General features: G+C 44.2%; 1 protein-coding gene across 3 annotated transcripts in view; it reads left to right on the forward strand.

Moving 5' to 3' along the window:
• Positions 1–11,975, forward strand: part of SLF2 (SMC5-SMC6 complex localization factor 2) — a 72,246-nt gene extending 60,271 nt beyond the window's left edge. For 2 of the 3 annotated variants that reach the window (XM_069753727.1, XM_069753728.1), the window contains exons 15-19: positions 3,651–3,761; positions 3,989–4,066; positions 4,632–4,718; positions 5,956–6,024; positions 8,868–11,975. In XM_069753727.1, coding sequence (XP_069609828.1) covers positions 3,651–3,761; positions 3,989–4,066; positions 4,632–4,718; positions 5,956–6,024; positions 8,868–8,972 — 450 coding nt within the window. In that variant the 3' untranslated portion in view covers positions 8,973–11,975. Of the gene's footprint in view, positions 1–3,650; positions 3,762–3,988; positions 4,067–4,631; positions 4,719–5,955; positions 6,025–8,125; positions 8,298–8,867 lie in introns of those variants that run through there. The other variant, XM_069753729.1, reaches the window with a different exon arrangement.
• The last annotated feature ends 6,991 nt before the right edge of the window (positions 11,976–18,966 follow it).

Raw genomic sequence — 18,966 nt, forward strand, 5'->3', positions numbered from 1 at the left:
TTCCAGAAAGCAACAGGCTTTTTAGCAGATGCTTCTGCAGAATCCGTGAGAGTGACGGCGAGATCATCCGCACTGTCAAACTCGGTAAGGCGTGCACTCTGGCTAAGATCCTGGTCTGGGGATATGACTTCCAAGATGAGGCTGTGTTCTATTCCCTTTAAAGGAAAGTATATGTTTGGACCAGCCTTGGATGACCTTTTGGAGAAGGCTTCAGACAAGAAAAAGACCTTACCAGAACCTAGAAACCCTAGGAAAAGACCCTTCCGCACTCAGCAGGAGCATACTCCTCAATACAGAGGAAAGGGTAAAACAGGTCGCTGGAGCTATCCGAAAGGAGGGAAAGACAGGAATCTTTTTCTTTCACAACCCCAAAACCAGAGAAAGCAATGACGCCGTCATAGTGGGGGGTCGGATTTCGAACTTCCTCCCAGTCTGGCAAGAGATCGGTGTGGATCAGTGGACCTTAAGATTGGTCAAAGAGGGGATGAAAATAGAGTTTACATCATATCCCCAAAAAAGAATGAAAACTACAACGTTATCAACACCGAAGCTACAGTCCACCCTGATAACTGGGATAGAAGATCTCTTAATCAACAAGGTGATCTCCACAGTCCCAAAAGACGAAAGAAACAAGGGCCATTATTCCAGCCTATTTCTGATAAGGAAACCAAACGGAACCCATCGGATGATAATCAATCTGAAACCGCTGAATCAATATGTAACCTACAGAAGATTCAGAATGGAGTCCGTCAGATCGACAGTACCCTTAATAGGGCAAGACTTCGTCATGGCAACCATCGACTTACAGGACGCATATTATCACGTCCCAGTCCATCCAACCTATCGGAAATTTCTAAGGTTTGCAGTCACCAGAGGAGAAGTTATAGACCACTTCCAGTTCAATGTCCTCCCATTCGGACTATCATCAGCTCCAAGGATCTTTACAAAGGTCATGTCCGAGGTCATGGCGTACATCAGAAGTCGACGGATATGCATAATCCCATACCTCGACGACCTCTTGGTAGTGGCTCCCACGGTTCCAATTCTACAGGAACATCTTCAAACAACAGTCCAGATCCTGTCATCTCTGGGTTGGGTGATAAACCCCAAAAAATCGGATATGGTTCCGTCCACAACGAAGATCTTTTTAGGGGTCTTATTAGACTCCCACAGACAAACATCTTTCTTGCCCGAACAAAAACGGTCCCTGCTTACATCAAGGATAAGAACATTGCGGGACAAGAAGAGAGTATCTCTAAGATGGGCCATGTCGGTTCTAGGTACCATGACATCTTGCATACAGATGGTGGCATGGGCTCAAGCCCACACCAGGATACTTCAGACTCCTATTCTGTCAAGCTGGGACGGATCCCCAGGTTCTCTAGACAAAAAGATCCGGATACCACCGCATGTAAAGTCCTCATTAACATGGTGGCTACAAAAAGAGAACTTAATGAGAGGAGTTCCCTGGTTGCAGGTCCCAGCAGTGACCATAACAGTAGATGCCAGTGGAAAAGGTTGGGGAGCTACGGTAGACCAGCACATATTCCAGGGATTCTGGTCAGCCGAAATAACACAACAATCCTCGAATTACAAAGAGCTAAAAGCAGTAGAAGAAGTTCTCAAAGCGGCGGTAACTCTTGTACAAAATTCCCACTTAAAAATATACTCAGACAACATGACAACAGTTGCCCACCTTCGCCACCAGGGAAGTACAAGACACGAAGATCTAAAAAGAATATCAGCAAGAATATTTTCGTGGGCCGAAGAACATGTTCTCTCCATATCCGCCCTACACATAAAAGGGGAGATAAACGTACAAGCCGACTTCCTGAGCAGAACAGAGGTCCATCCAGGAGAATGGAGCCTAAACCCAGAAGTCTTTCAGATACTAGTCAAAAGATGGGGACAGCCAGAAGTGGACTTGTTCGCGAACAGTCAGAACGCAAAGGTAGACCAGTTCTTCTCGCTAGATCCGATGAATCCGGGGTTAGCTGTGGACGCATTGGTCCAGCCATGGACATTCTCGCTAGCATACGCGTTCCCGCCATTGCCGATCCTACCAAAAGTCCTGCAGAAAATAAGGGCAGAAAAACTCAAGGTGATCCTAGTGGCTCCACTTTGGCCCAAAAGAGGTTGGTTTGGGGCCCTCATCAGTCTAAAGATAGATGGGCCAATAGCACTTCCACCGGTCAAAGACCTTCTCTACCAGGGGCCAATACTGCATCCAGATCCCGAGAGGCTACACCTAAATGCCTGGCTTCTGAATTCTCAATTCTGAGAACTAGAGGACTATCAAAGAGAGTAATTGAAACATTACAAAAAAGTCGCAAAACGGTAACTAATTCTATTTACCAAAAGATCTGGAAGACGTTCATCACGTGGTGTGCTCCTGAGCAACCTAACCCAGATAAACCAAACCTAGCCAAGATCCTGGATTTTCTACAAGATGGGCTGGAGAAGGGTCTCAGACCCAGCACCCTCAAGGTACAAGTGGCAGCCTTGAGCTCTTATTTTGACCAGTCTTTAGCCAACCATAGATGGGTAAGAAGATTCATGACGGCGGCATCCCGCATATCTCCAAGACCCATAAATATAGTTCCATCCTGGGACCTGAATATAGTCCTGAAAGGACTTACACTGCCACCATTTGAACCCTTATCTTCCATAACCATGGATAAACTCGCTTGGAAAACCACCTTCCTGGTAGCTATAACAACAGCCAGAAGAGTGGGTGAACTACAAGCCCTATCAATCAACGAGCCCTACATGAAGATTCTTCAGGACAGGCTTATCCTACGATTAGACCCATCCTTTCTCCCAAAGGTCGTCTCCGATTTCCACAAATCGCAGGAGATAATTCTTCCATCATTCTATCAAGAACCAAAGAATGAGGAAGAGGAACATTTCCATACTTTGGATGTTCGAAGAATGGTACTCTATTATCTTCATGCATCAGAAAAGATTAGAAAAGATCAAAATCTGTTTATTCATCTTCTCGGCCAGAATAAGGGGAAGAAGACTTCCAGATCCACAATTGCAAATTGGATCAAAAGAGCAATCCTGGAGGCTTATCAAATTCAAGGCCTTCCACCACCAGGAAAGCTTACAGCCCATTCTACTAGAGCAACAGCTGTCTCCTGGGCCGAGAAAGCCAGTGCTTCCATCGAGCAAATATGCAGAGCGGCCACGTGGTCCTCGGTCCATACGTTCTCCAAACATTACAGGCTTGACCTGATGTCAAAAGAAGACTTAGCCTTCGGAGAAAAAGTCCTTAGTGCTGTAGTCCCTCCCTAAAAATTACTCTTGGGTACTGCTCCAGGTGTGCTGTCGTGGGGGGTTACTAGAGAAAATAGAATTATTCTTACCGTTAATTCGGTTTCTAGTAACCCACCACGACAGCAGGAGTAATCCCTCCCTTTGCTTAATATACGTTCTGAAAAGAATAAATATAATTTGAAGCATTCATTCTCCTGTGGTCCTTTATAATAACACTGAGGGGAGGATGAGGGAGGGGTTATTTAACCTCTTGTCATTTCCTGTCCCTATTAGGAAAGGGGTAACATCCTCCAGGTGTGCTGTCGTGGTGGGTTACTAGAAACCGAATTAACGGTAAGAATAATTCTATTTTCTGCATGTTCTCTTAAAAGATGCTCCTTCTATGTCGATTAATGTCTGAAATGAGACCGTCGTCTTTGGCGAGGAAGATGGAAACAGATCCTGAAAATATATCCAAGACTTCAGCTGAACTGGACCAAGAGGTAGTAAATAAGCTGCAAAGGCCAATTCTCCTTCAGAGTCTTTAATTAGTGTAATTGTCTCTGCTGAGGCCAGTTGATTTTATTTTTTTAATTTTTTTTATACATATATAAATTTTATTTATTTTAAGGCACATGGTAAAATCAGAGGTAGTACTAAAGGAGAACAAAATCCTACAGCTTTTGTTCTGCTTTTATGTGATATCTTTGTTAAATGTTTTATTTTCCAGGCTTATTATCTGACCTTCAGCCTTTTAAATCTTGTAAATGATGCAAGTATCTCAGATGAGCCGCCATTTATACAGAGGGTAAGTATAATACACAATCTATAACAGATGACGCCTTAAAGGGAACCTGTCATTTGATTCATGCTAGACAAACCACAGGAGGCATGGATCAGATTTTGGCTTCACCATTGCAGCCAGGTATGTTTCTCTCTGAAATTCTGTCATTTCAGAGAAAACCTAGTTAGAAGAGCCGGCCAGGAACTAGAACACTCTAGAAGACTTATCCGACATGACCTCTGGCCAACTTGTCCCACAGTACTCTAGTTGATAGGCTTTTATGTGTATACATAGGGAGAGACATATCAATGCAAGACATGGCCGTGTCTGACTAGTCTGGTTTATTCCTTTAGTCCTCGGCTCAACACACTTTTCTCTAAAGCGCTTCAGCATTTCAGAGTAAAACATACCTGGCTGTAACCGTACAGCCAGCATCTGATTCATGCCCATCCATGGGACAACATGAGTCAAATGACCAGTTCCATTTAATAGACAACGATAAGTTTCAGACGGTATAATAAAGGAATCATTTATAATTCTTAATGCGATGTATAGATCATGGTATTTTCTCTTTATTTTTTCTTTATAGAAATATATACTAAAATTATGCACTGAGCTAGAGAAGCACATAAAGAGTGATATACGGGAGGATGCAAGATATTTTTACCGAACAAAGGTAATACTGTCTGTATCCAAAAGGTTGAATTTTATACTTCTGCCAAGCCGTGTGCTTGTCTCATTTTTAAAGTAACTATCAACTTAGGAATGATTTTGATTTTAAACTAAAAAGCTAAATAAAAAGCTGATCATCTGCCTATTTCTTAAATAAACATTCCTATAGAAGTCCCATGGAGCTCCCATTAGTTAGGTTGCTTGTATACTGAACTATTATCGGGAAATGGGCATTCTTAGAAAACACTTGTTTTTCAATTATGCTGCAATGTTAACTGAGCGCTTCATTGGTTAAGTTTGCTAAGAAAAACAAAAAAACCCATATTTCTTGAATTTCATATTATCACACACAAACAGGACTTGTTCTGCTGAGAACAATGGCAGCCAAAGTGGCTCTGAGCATCTTATTAATGATAGTTATGTCCCCGTCATTAATTCGGTCATTGTGTCTAAACCTGCTATTAAATGGCCACCGTTCGGTAAACTTGTGGATGATTGGTGGTCGTTTAACGCCGCAGATTGTTTAATGTAAACGACCCTGTCCTCAGGATAGATGAAAACTTGATCAGTTCCAGTCTGACTGCAGAAACGCGCTCTGATCGTCAGAATGGGGAGCTTCAATCCCCGTTATCATGATGTAGCAATGTCCATGCTTGGCTGTTGCTCTATTCTTTCCCTAGGGGCTTTTTCTGGCTACTTCATAAAGAATGAATTTAATGGTGGTCAAGTGTCCGTCCTGCCGCACTATTTTGTAATGGAAATTTTAATCCCCTCGTCATGTACAGGACTGGCCAGCCCCTTTAATCTCCTGATGATCCGTTTTATTTTTAGCTGGATATTGACAGGGGGTGCAGCTTACCCTGAGGCAACATGGCTTAAAAGGATTATTATATTGATGACCGATCCCAGCGATGGGTTATCCATATTAGATCGGTGGGAGTCTGACACCCCAACCGATGTTGTCGGCAGGAATGTGCGTACCCGTGGAAGGTCAGGTTCGACTGAACGTTAGTACAAAGTTTGATTCTGGAACCAGAACTGTACCCGAACTTGAACCTGAACCCAAACCCCATACAAATCAACGAGGACCCTAACTTTGGAGCTGGAGAATCTTTTTGTCTTTTTCTTTTTCTCTCATTTAATATCAGTTATTACGACTCCTTTATGTGTTTCACACGTTTGTGTTCTTTCTTTCACAGAAACACTACTTTTTTAATTTTTGTATTTATTTACTGTCTTAGGTAAAAGATTTAGTTGCCAGAATACATGGCAGATGGCAAGAGCAGCTGCTTTATTCTCGGCCAAATCAGGTAAATTGGTCATTTTTCGTATTAATGTTTCAACACCAAAGTGAAAAGTAGGAATAATTGATTAATGCAACATTAATCTCTTATCATTTATCTGTTGAGATGATATAAAACTTATACATTTTCATGTTGTCCAGTTTTTGCAAAGTAGACGTCTGTGTTTCTGTCTCTTTGCTTCTATTTTGTGTGCACCAATACTTCCGCATGTTGGCAGTAGTAGCAATCGGCTTACAGGAAAGGCTCTTTGCTATATAACGTACAGCTACTACACATGGGCTGGGTAAACAATTTAGGAATCACATACAGCCACTGATATTTGGGTCAGGGGAACAATCTAGGACATGACGTTACATATGGTAGTTCAGAAGCGATGCATCACCGATTGAGAGATCACTGGTTAAAGGGGGTACAACACCAGGAGATGTCGGAAATTCACCAGACTTAAAGGGGTTTTCTCTATCTAATTTTAATCAATAGATCTTAGAATAATATTTTCTACAATTGTATTTAAATAAAATGCTTCTCTGCTGAGATAATCTTGTAAATGTGTCCCTGCTGTGTAATGACTGTGTCTGACAGTGCAGGAATAAGGTCTGATCATATCACAGCTCCTGGGCAGGGGGGAAGGGAAAGAGTATACAGGCGTTACAGCACGGGGATCACCGATAATTCTTTCTTTGAAGTTAGGCTACTTTCACACTTCCGTCGGTACAGGGCCGTCTCTGAGCGCCGGGCCAACGTACCGACGCACGTTGTGAAAATGTGCCAGGACGTGGGCAGCGGATGCAGTTTTTTGACACATCCGCTGCCCATTCTAAAGTTCGGGGAGGAGGGGGCGGAGTTCCAGCGGCACATGCGCAGTAGAAAATGGTGGACGCGACGTACGAAACAACGTTACATTGAACGTTTTTCATGCCGACGGTTCGCCAAAACACGATGGATCCAGTGCACGACGGACGCGACGTATGGCCATACGTCGCGATCCGTCGGCAATACAAGTCTATGGGCAAAAAACGCATCCTGTGGGCACATTTGCAGGATCTGTTTTTTGCCCAAAACGACGGATTGCTAAAAACGCAAGTGTGAAAGTAGCCTAAGGCCTCTTTCACACTTCCGTCTTTTTCCTCACGTCGAAATCCGTCGAGTTTTTAAAAAGCAGGATCCTGCAAATTTTTCTGCAGGATCCTGTTTTTTCCCATAGACTTGTATTAGCGACGGATTGTGACGGATGGCCATCCGTCGTGCACTGGATCCGTTGGAAAATAGCGGTCCGTCGTTCAGAGGAACGTTTCTTCTGCGCGTCGGAAAATCGCTCAGCGACGGATCCTGCTCTGTCCGTCGTTGGCTATAATGGAAGCCTATGGACGCACGATTCGTCGCTGACCATCAAACACTGGAATCCAGCGACGTATCCCAAGTTTTTTTTTTATTTTGAGCATTCCCGGAAGGATTTTCCAAGTCAGGAAAAAAAAATCTTTCTCTTTCTTTCTTTCTTTCTCTCTTTCTCTCTCTCTTTCTTTCTTTCTCTCTTTCTCTCTCTCTTTCTTTCTTTCTTTCTTTCTTTCTCTTTCTCTCTCTCTTTCTTCCTTTCTTTCTTTCTTTCTTTCTTTCTTTCTTTCTCTTTCTTTCTCTCTTCCTCTCTCTCTCTTTCTCTCTTTCTCTCTCTCTCTTTCTTTCTTTCTTTCTCTCTTTCTCTTTCTCTCTCTTTCTCTCTTTCTCTTTCTCTCTCTTTCTCTCTTTCTCTCTCTCTTTCTCTCTTTCTCTTTCTCTCTCTTTCTCTCTCTCTTTCTCTCTCTTTCTCTCTCTTTCTCTCTCTTTCTCTCTCTTTCTCTCTCTCTTTCTCTCTCTCTTTCTCTCTCTCTTTCTCTTTCGACGCATCCGTCATAACACTGGATGCGTTACACACGTTTTTCCTATTTTCACAACATCCGTCGATACTTCACTGCATTAGGACGTACCACGAACGACGGAAGTGTGAAACAAGCCTAAGTAACACGTGGTTTAAAAACCGGCAGGGAAATGTTTTACTTTTCAGAAATAATCGGCTGTGATTTTGTGCGGTAATGTCCTGCGGTATCCTCTCTTTTGCTTCCTACCTGCCCAGGAGCTGTGGTATGATCAGACCATGTTCCTGTACAGCAGAGGTCCCCAACCTTTCTGACCTCGAGAGCCACATCCAGCTGTGAAAAGAGGGTCGTGAGCCACGTTCAGCTCTGAGAGAGGGTCGCGAGCCACAACCAGCTTCTTCCCCACTCACAGTAGTGTTACCGAGAGCCTCCATTACTGGTATGACAACCAAAGCTTTTCCACTGAAATCACATCAAGGCAGTATGCCAAGCTCCACGTTTTCCTATCTCACCCCCATTCAGATCTGCTCTTCTGTACAGGGCTACACACAAGTCACCATTTAGAGATCTGATCTTAATAGTTATTTACACCTGGTGCTAATGCATCAAGCTGGCAGGCAGCCGCGAGCCACACATCACAGGCTCGCGAGCCACATGTGGCTCCCGAGCTACAGGTTGGGGACCCCTGCTGTACAGTCAGACACAGCCATTACACAGTACACAGCAGGGGCACATTTATAAGATTATCTCAGCACAAGGACATTTTATTTAATCACATCCAATTGAGGAAATTATTATTATTCCAAGATCTATTTATTTAAATTCACTCCTTTAATTTAAAAGTTAAATTATAAATGTTTAGCCCATATGTTTAATGTAATGTATTTGTAAGAAAGTAGCCCCTCTATAAGTCAATGCTTTATTGTACGGTACTTTTCAATAAATCTGATGCATGTACTAGATTTCTGATATTCGTTTACTTTTAATTCTTTAATCCAGGGAAAGCTTCATGATTACTGGGAACCTAAGTGCGACAGCTCAAGCCCCAAAAGCTCAGAAGAAAGTATCAGCGATTCTCAGGATTTTCCTTACGATGACAACTGATGTCCCCTTATCCTGCACCCCTCCAACCACTGAAGGCTCTACCTTCTGCTTTACTGTAGACTATGTATAGAAAATATCAATGTCATTTTCAGCTTTACCAGCTTTTACTTTGAAATTACATTTCAGACCTTTTGGATATACTTAAAATCTTATTACATATCGTGGTAAATATGTGATTCACCGAAGAATGTAAGTGAAATAGTGGCCATTTTTCATAATTTTATAACATGTATATATGACATAAGGTAAATGTACATTAGGACTTAATAAGCTTTTCACAATATTGGTTAAGTAAACGATGCCTGATAGAAAAACAATGCTTAGGGCATAAAATTGCACTTTAAAACCCACAGCCAATATAGTTAACATGTCTTTTTGTTGTATTTTGTAATATTTGGTAGATCCTGTAGGCAGAATGTTTTTGTCAAACTTTTTTTTTTCTTTTTCTTTTTTTTTAATTGAACAAATGGGATTGTAAGATAAAGTGGCCGTCTATAGTGAGCTATTTACTTTTATCCTTCTACATATAAGAACCAGCTACAGAACTAAACTCACCCCAACATATTTTAAAGGGGTTTTTCAGGATAAACTTTTTGACCACAACAAGGGTGCAGACCTATAAAATCAGAAACTGAGCAGTTACATAGCCTCCGCTGCTCCGTTGATTCCTCTGTGCTGCTGCCCTGGGATTTTTTAACAGGTTGCAGCAGGGACAGCGTACGTGACTGCTGCAGCCAATCACAGGGCATAGGTGCTCATGTTGTCCAAATGTGCATCACTGCCGATGATATTAATGATTAGCTGCAGTGGCCTGTTGGCAAAGACCAAGGAAGCCCTGGACCCAAGGATCAGTAAATCTGCAAGTCTATAGGCAAATAAGTCTCATCTCTAACACCCTCTTTAAAGGTGTTGTTTCAGAATGGTCATTTATTATCAGCCATGATGACCTTCTGAGGTCTCTGGGCCTATGTGATAAGTGTCAATTATGGGACAACAGCTGTAAACGTTCATCTCTATGCTGCCGACCTGCACGAAGATGCCGAAGTTGGAACGCATGATGGTGTCATGGTTGTAGCAGAAGAACTTCCATTTATTGCTGTAACTTACTGTAGATCTCCACTATTTTGGTAAGAGTGAGAACTCTTAATTCTGTCATTTAAATGTTCAATTTTGTTTGTGTTTCTTTAACATGTCACTATAACTGACCTTTTTAAAATGGGAATATCTCCACAGAGCCAGGAAGTATTCTCTTCAGTTTTGCATTGTAGGGGGTATTGCATTCCTAAAGTAATTATTCTGGAAAAGCTTTTTTGTGATGTGAGACTTCTGCAAATGTAGAAGTAGAATGAAGACTTGATGGTTACATTTCACTTATTAGGTTGTACCGGCATACACTCTGCCACTTCCACCAGTGATTTAAAGGGAACCTGTCACCAGGTTTGGCCGATAAGAGATACGGCCATCACCTTTCAGGGCTTATATACGGCATTCTATAATGCTGTATATAAGCCGCCAACCCGACCTGCAAGAGAAGAAAAATAACTTTCATTATTCTCACCTGGGGGGCTGTCCGGTCTGATGGGTGTTGCTCTGCTTGGTCTGGCGCCTCCCATCTTCTTGCGATGCCGCCCTCCTGCTTACTTCCTGTGGATGACGCAGCTGCTCTGCACCGCGGCTCCTGCGCAGGCGTAATTCTCTGCCCTGTTGAGAGCAGAGCAAAGGCGAAGGGAAAGGTCAAAGAGCCCCAACGCCTGAGCACTGCAGTACTTTACTCTGCCCTTGACAGGGCAGAGAATTATGCCTGCGCAGGAGCGCTGTGCCGATGGGTGTCGCAGGTCCTGGTCCGGTGCCTCCCGTCTTCTTGCGATCCCCGAAGGGACGCGTTATCCACACGACGTAAGAAGGAGGATGGGGATCGCAAGAAGATGGGAGGTGCTGAACCAAGACCAGCGACACCCCTTGGACCTGACCGCCCCTTAGGTGAGTATAATAAGTTATTTTTCTTCTCTTACAGGTCAGGATAGAGGCTTTTATATAGCATTATAGAATGAGGTATATCAGACCTGAAAGTTGATGGACGTATCGCTTATCGGCCAAACCTGGTGACCGGTTCACTTTAAAAATTGTTTTCCAGGCATACTTTATTGATGAATTCTCCTTTGGATAATGGGGAGCTGATGGGGATCCTACACCGATCTGCTGTTTATTATCTCCAATATCAAAGTATTGCACACGCTGCCAAGAATTGCAGATTATCACCTATTCTCTGAAAGCACCACAGCGGCGTGTTTTTGTTGTTTTTTTTAGTTCCACCCCTGGAGTGTTATCACTAATGTCTGTTCCCTGCCGGTAGTGAAATACTTACCTGCCCCTGTCTTCTGCTGTTTCTGGGCCCACTACACTGTCTTGTGATCGCAACTCCTGGCTGACGGGAAGTCGCAGCCAACAGTCACAAGCTCTCTGTGTATGTCTGAGATCCTCCTTCTGGCTCTCATAGACTTGTGTGGTGAAGTGACCTGCATCCAGCAAACACTGGAGCGATCCAGCTACCGGTATTTACAAATATTAGAAGGGGACAGGAGTAGTCCCGGGAAGAGCAGAAGGCAGTGACCAGTAAGTACTTTTCTACAGGTCAACAATCTATGTTGGTGATTTTCAGAAGGAATAGCAGAGGAGCCTCAAATGCAGCCCAAAGAAAAATAAACCAGATTTTTTTTTTCATGGGTAATACAAGTATTTACTAACACAGACTTTTCTGCTAACAATTCCTTTTTTTTTTATAAAGGTTTGTAATAGTGACATCTTTTTTGGGGGGGGTTTAAAGAAATAACCCAGCCCTGTCAGTTTAATTTACAGATATTTTCTTTCTACTATGTTAACATGTTATCATTGCTAAACTACCTTGTATTTTTGTATATGTAGAAGAATTTTGTTTCTATGAAAGTTGCACTTTGTTATACCTCATTTTTTTATGTTGGCTATTTATAAAACAAGTCAATCCTGTTCCTTGTTTTCTGTTCTTCACAAAAGGAAGCAACTTGTTCATTTGATAAGGTTATATAGTACGATCTAAAATATTGTGTGTGTGGTTATATGTGTGTATGTATATACCTGTGTGTGTATGTATATACGTGTGTGTGTGTGTGCGCGCGCGTGCGTGTGTGTGTGCGTGTATATGTGTGTGTGTGTGGCCACTACTAGGCAATCCATGCTTATGTTCAGGGCCCCATAGAAACCAGCATGTGACATTGACTGCATCGGCATCAAGTGACAACTATCGGCGTCTGCTAACCAGCTACAGCCCTTACTATTTTATCACAGCAGCCACTGATTAGCTGCAACGGTAATGTAACACAACGTCACCCTATCCGCCGGGAGCCGCAGCGTGACTTCAGAGTGGTGCCACTGCAGGAAATGACTCTATATTGTCAGGATTTTCTAGAGATTTTCAGTTAAGCAGTGGTTGTCTGCTAGTGGACAACCCCTTTAAATACCATCCAATGTAAGGCCTTTGTTATATTGCTGTGTATTAAGACTAGAGATGATCAAATATTTTCGGAAAATGATCAGCTAATCCGTATGTGCCATATTTGCACCATATTCGTGCCAAATTTGTTTGATCATTTCCAAACATATTCACTCATCTGTACTCCCAGTGACTCCAGTGGTGTTCGCCTATTTTCGGCGAATATTGCAGATATGGCGATCGTAATCCTAACAGAATATTGAAATATTCGCTCATCTCTAATTAAGACATGGACTTGTGAGATGTGGTTACGATCTTACTGCTTCTCAATACATTCATGCAGCCTAATGTAGACCAGTGTTTGCCAAACTCAAGTCCTCACGGCCCCCAACAGATCATGCCCTCCGGATTTCTTTAGTATTGCACAGGTGAGAGAACCAGTGTCAATTTCTGTAGCCTTGATAATGCAATCCGCTGCTCAATACTAAAGAAATAAAAAAAAAAAAAAAGTGATCTGTTGGGGGGCCTTGATGACTGGAGTTTGGGGAAACACTGATGTAGAATATGCCATTTAGTTCTTGGCATTTGATTAAAAAAGATTTGTAGAAGGTTTAAAGAATAGACTGAATTACATTTATTTAGTTTTGAGAAGAGATGTTTAACCCCTTTACCCCCAAGGGTGGTTTGCACGTCAATGACCAGGCCAATTTTTACAATTCTGACCACTGTCCCTTTATGAGGTTATAACTCCGAAACGCTTCAACGGATCCTGGTGATTCTGACATTGTTTTCTCGTGACATATTGTACTTCATGATAGTGGTAAAATTTCTTTGATAGTACCTGCGTTTATTTGTGAAAAAAACGGAAATTTGGCGAAAATGTTGAAAATTTCGCAATTTTCAAACTTTGAATTTTTATGCAATTAAATCACAGAGATATGTCACACAAAATACTTAATAAGTAACATTTCCCACATGTCTCCTTTACATCAGCATAATTTTGGAACCAAATTTTTTTTCCGTTAGGGAGTTATAAGGGTTAAAAGTTGACCAGCAATTTCTCATTTTTACAACACCATTTTTTTTTAGGGACCACGTCTCATTTGAAGTCATTTTGAGGGGTCTATATGATAGAAAATGCCCAAGTGTGACACCATTCTAAAAACTGCACCCCTCAAGGTGCTCAAAACCACATTCAAGAAGTTTATTAACCCTTCAGGTGTTTAATAGGAATTTTTTGAATGTTTAAATAAAAATGAACATTTAACTTTTTTACACAAAAAATTTACTTCAGCTCCAATTTGTTTTATTTTACCAAGGGTAACAGGAGAAAATGGACCCCAAAAGTTGTTGTCCAATTTGTCCTGAGTACGCTGATACCCCATATGTGGCAGTAAACCACTGTTTGGGCGCATGGGAGAGCTCGGAAGGGAAGGAGCGCCGTTTGACTTTTCAATGCAAAATTGACAGGAATTGAGATGGGACCCCATGTTGCATTTGGAGAGCCACTGATGTGCCTAAACATTGAAACCCCCCACAAGTGACACCATTTTGGAAAGTAGACCCCCTAAGGAACTTATCTGGATGTGTGGTGAGCACTTTGACCCACCAAGGGCTTCACAGAAGTTTATAATGCAGAGCCATAAAAATAAAACAAAATTTTTTTTCCCACAAAAATTATTTTTTAGCCCCCAGTTTTGTATTTTCCCTAGGGTAACAGGAGAAATTGGACCCCAAAAGTTGTTGTCCAATTTGTCCTGAGTACGCTGATACCCCATATGTGAGGGGGAACCACCGTTTGGGCGCATGGGAGGGCTCGGAAGGGAAGGAGCGCCATTTGGAATGCAGACTTAGATGGATTGGTCTGCAGGCGTCACATTGCGTTTGCAGAGCCCCTAATGTACCTAAACAGTAGAAACCCCCCACAAGTGACCGCATATTGGAAACTAGACCCCTCAATGAACTTATCTAGATGTGTTGTGAGAACTTTGAACCCCCAAGTGTTTCACTACAGTTTATAACGCAGAGCCGTGAAAATAAAAAATCTTTTTGTTTTCCCACAAAAATTATTTTTAGTACCCAGTTTTGTATTTTCCCAAGGGTAACAGGAGAAATTGGTCCACAAAAGTTGTTGTCCAATTTGTCCTGAGTACGCTGATACCCCATATGTGAGGGTAAACCCCTGTTTGGGCACACGGGAGAGCTCGGAAGGGAAGGAGCACTGTTTTACTTTTTCAACGCAGAATTGGCTGGAATTGAGATCGGACGCCATGTCGTGTTTGGAGAGCCCCTGATGTGCTGAAACAGTGGAAACCCCCCAATTATAACTGAAACCCTAATCTAAACACACCCCTAACCCTAATTCCAACGGTAACCCTAACCACACCTCTAACCCTGACACACCCCTAACCCTAATCCCAACCCTATTCCCAACTGTAAATGTAATCTAAACCCTAACCCTAACTTTAGCCCCAACCCTAACTGTAGCCCCAGCCCTAACCCTAGCCCTAACCCTAGCCCTAACCCTAGCCCTAACCCTAGCCCTAGCCCTAACCCTAGCCCTAATGGGAAAATGGAAATAAATACATTTTTTTTATTTTTCCCTAACTAAGGGGGTGATGAAGGGGGGTTTGATTTACTTTTATAGCGAGTTTTTTAGCGGATTTTTATGATTGGCAGCTGTCACACACTGAAAGACGCTTTTTATTGCAAAAAATATTTTTTGCAATACCACATTTTGAGAGCTATAATTTTTCCATATTTTGATCCACAGAGTCATGTGAGGTCTTGTTTTTTGCGGGACGAGTTGACGTTTTTACTGAAAACATTTTCGGGCACGTGACATTTTTTGATCGCTTTTTATTCCGATTTTTGTGAGGAAGAATGACCAAAAACCAGCTATTCATGAATTTCTATTGGGGGAGGCGTTTATACCGTTCCGCGTTTGGTAAAATTGATAAATCAGTTTTATTCTTTGGGTCAGTACGATTACATCGATACCTCATTTATATCATTTTTTTATGGTTTGGCGCTTTTATACGATAAAAACTATTTTACAGAAAAAATTATTTTTGCATCGCTTTATTCTCAGGACTATAACTTTTATTTTTTTGCTGATGATGCTGTATGGCGGCTCGTTTTTTGCGGGACAATATGACGCTTTCAGCGGTACCATGGTTGTTTATATCTGTCCTTTTGATCGCGTGTTATTCCACTTTTTGTTCGGCGGTATGATAATAAAGCGTTGTTTTTTGCCTCGTTTTTTTTTTTTTTTTCCTTACGGTGTTTACTGAAGGGGTTAACTAGTGGGGCAGTTTTATAGGTCGGGTCGTTACGGACGCGGCGATACTAAATATGTGTACTTTTATTGGTTTTTTTTTTTTATTTAGATGAAGAAATGTATTTATGGGAATAATATTTTTTTTTTTTTTTATTATTTTGGAATATTTTTTTTAAATTTTTTTTTACACATTTAGAAAAATTTTTTTTTACTTTGTCCCAGGGGGGGACATCACAGATCAGTGATCTGACAGTTTGCACAGCACTCTGTCAGATCACTGATCTGACATGCAGCGCTGCAGCCTTCACAGTGCCTGCTCTGAGCAGGCTCTGTGAAGCCACCTCCCTCCCTGCAGGACCCGGATCCGCGGCCATCTTGGATCCGGGGCTGGAGGGAGCAGGGAGGGAGGTGAGACCCTCGCAGCAACGCGATCACATCGCGTTGCTGCGGGGGGCTCAGGGAAGCCCGCAGGGAGCCCCCTCCCTGCGCGGTGCTTCCCTGCACCGCCGGCACATCGCGATCATGTTTGATCGCGGTGTGCCAGGGGTTAATGTGCCGGGGGCGGTCCGTGACTGCTCCTGGCACATAGTGCCGGATGTCAGCTGCGATAAGCAGCTGACACCCGGCCGCGATCGGCCGCGCTCCCCCCGTGAGCGCGGCCGATCGGCTATGACGTACTATCCCGTCCAGGGTCAGATAAGCCCAGGGCACCTCGACGGGATAGTACGTCTAAAGTCACAGAGGGGTTAATAAATACTTGATTTCCATAGTTTTTGAACTGTAAGACTCGGTGAAATTAATGTAAACCTTATCAGTTGAGTGGTTATTAGGCCAATTAAAGGGAACCTGTCACCCCATTTTCTCCTACGCCTCATTGGGAGGACACAGGACCATGGATGTTATGCTGCTTGCCACTAGGAGGACACTAAGTAAACACAAAGAATTAACTCCTCCTCTGCAGTATACACCCCTTGACTGGCCAGTAATGACCCAGTTCTTGCTTAGTGTCTGTAGGAGGCACTTGGGGGTCTGTTCTCCGACCCCACCGTTTATTTTTATTTTCTGTAAATTTTTATTTTTTAATTAATGAAGTGAAGTGGGCGATGGATTCCTTTTCAGGGTCCGGCTCTCCCCCGAACCATCAACAGGCAAGCACGGCGAGTATACCTCCCCGTACCTCTCCTGCGACGACTGGGGCACTCCTAATCTACGCTAGGGCGACGATTCCTATACGGTCCCGATCTCCCCCCTGTAAGATGGCGAGCACATAGAGTATACCTCTTATGTGCATCTCCCGGGATCCTCCGCAATCAAGCCATCACTTTGGCGTCATGTAGTCCCCACAGTAGCCGTAAGTCCCCTGCGGCAGGCGCATCCGTAAGTCCCCTGCGGCAGGCGCATCCGTAAGTCCCCTGCGGCAGGCGCATCCGTAAGTCCCCTGCGGCAGGCGCATCCGTAAGTCCCCTGCGGCAGGCGCATCCGTAAGTCCCCTGCGGCAGGCGCATCCGTAAGTCCCCTGCGGCAGGCGCATCCGTAAGTCCCCTGCGGCAGGCGCATCCGTAAGTCCCCTGCGGCAGGCGCATCCGAAGACGCACAGACGCTCTCCATCCCCCGGCATAGGGAAGATCGATTGAGCTGGAGGCGGCATCCCTCGATGAGTAGTACCCTTCCTCATGCTGCCTGCGTGGGAAGGTGCGGTCCGGGTCCCTGGGGAGAGGTACCGCTGGCTAGACACCAGCGGCGATCATTAGGCGCGGAGTCGCGGCCACCGGCGCGTTCCGCCGGCCGGCTCCATAAATTTAGTCCCTGGCTTCTTCAGCCGGACTAGGCCGCAGTTAAAACTCCTGCCCACCGCCGGAGCCCCACCCACTACTCAGGCACTTCTCGCTCTGAACGAGAAGAGCCCTGCAAATCTCGGGTGCCATCTTGGGACTCCACTTCTGCGGGGAAATCAGCCGAAAACGCTACCTTCCCTCTCTTCTTCCCCGGGGACACCAGCACAGGACCATGGGTAAGCTGCTCCACTCCATAGGGAAAAGCTTAACCCATTCTCTGCACCCATAGCCCAGCTATCGCAGTTTATTGGAGAATAGACATACACTATGTCTCAATCTAAGGAGGCTAAAAGGGGCAATAAAAAGCACACTGTTTTTTACTTCATGTGCCACTTGCAATTCTGCGCTGCCACGTGCTCACAATACCCCTCTGCGTCAGAACTGTGACCTGGCCTGTGCGCAGCCGCCTTTTGCCTCCACCTCCAATGTCTCCACCGACCCCCGTCGAGCCTAACCCTCCTGAGGGGGCTGCTTCCTTGTCACGTTCAATGGATTCTTTGGTCAAGGCATTGGACTCTTTCCGGGGATCCTCCCTAAGCCAGAACTCCCCTCCGTCCACTGCGACGGAATCTGGCGCCGGTACGGGGCCGTCCGACCATAGGGGCATACTGTACTACGGGAATCTCGGGGTTCCAGGAAAAGAACCCATCCCTCATCCCCCGTACACGCTCGAGCTTCAGCATCTGCGAGCTCATCTTCTCGCTCCGAGGGTCGCAGCGTACATGACTCGGAATACGAGTCGGAGGAATCTTTAACCCAAGAATCCTCGATCGGTCAGGAGACTCTTGACTCCCTCATTGAGGCAGTCAACAAAACACTAATGGTGGACGAAGAATCTGTATCCACTCAGGAACACGTGTCTTTTAAAAAGACTAAACGCGTCCAAAAGATATTTGCTAATCATCCTGAGTTTCGGGACATTGTCCAAAAACACAGGGCACACCCGGATAAGCGATTTACGGCTCAAAAAGCCATGGAAGCTAAATATCCTTTCTCCAAGGACCTGATGGAGTTGCTTCTCTCTCCTGTGGATCCTGCCATATCGCGACTCGCATCCAAAACAGTCCTAGCTCTGTCCAACGGTTCATCAGTCAAAAACCCTTCTGACCGTCAAATTGACTACCTGGCTCGTTCAGACTTTGAGGCCTCAGGAGCAGCACTCCTTCCATCCTTTGCTGCTACCTGGGTGGCTAAGGCAGTGGTTGCCTGGGCAGAGGTGTTAACCTCTACCGTCCACGGCAGTAATCTTCCCCCGGAGGCGGCCAGACTCGCTAACCAGATAGCTCAGGCCGGAGCCTTCGTAGTTAACGCTTCCATAGATGCGGCTAATTGCGCAGCGCAAGCGTCTGCAAACGCAATCTCCATAAGGAGGGCCTTGTGGCTCTGCGATTGGCGAGCAGATTCTGCTTCTAA

Source organism: Ranitomeya imitator, chromosome 2 (genome assembly GCF_032444005.1).
Source record: "Ranitomeya imitator isolate aRanImi1 chromosome 2, aRanImi1.pri, whole genome shotgun sequence".
NCBI classification, from domain to species: Eukaryota; Metazoa; Chordata; class Amphibia; order Anura; family Dendrobatidae; genus Ranitomeya; species Ranitomeya imitator.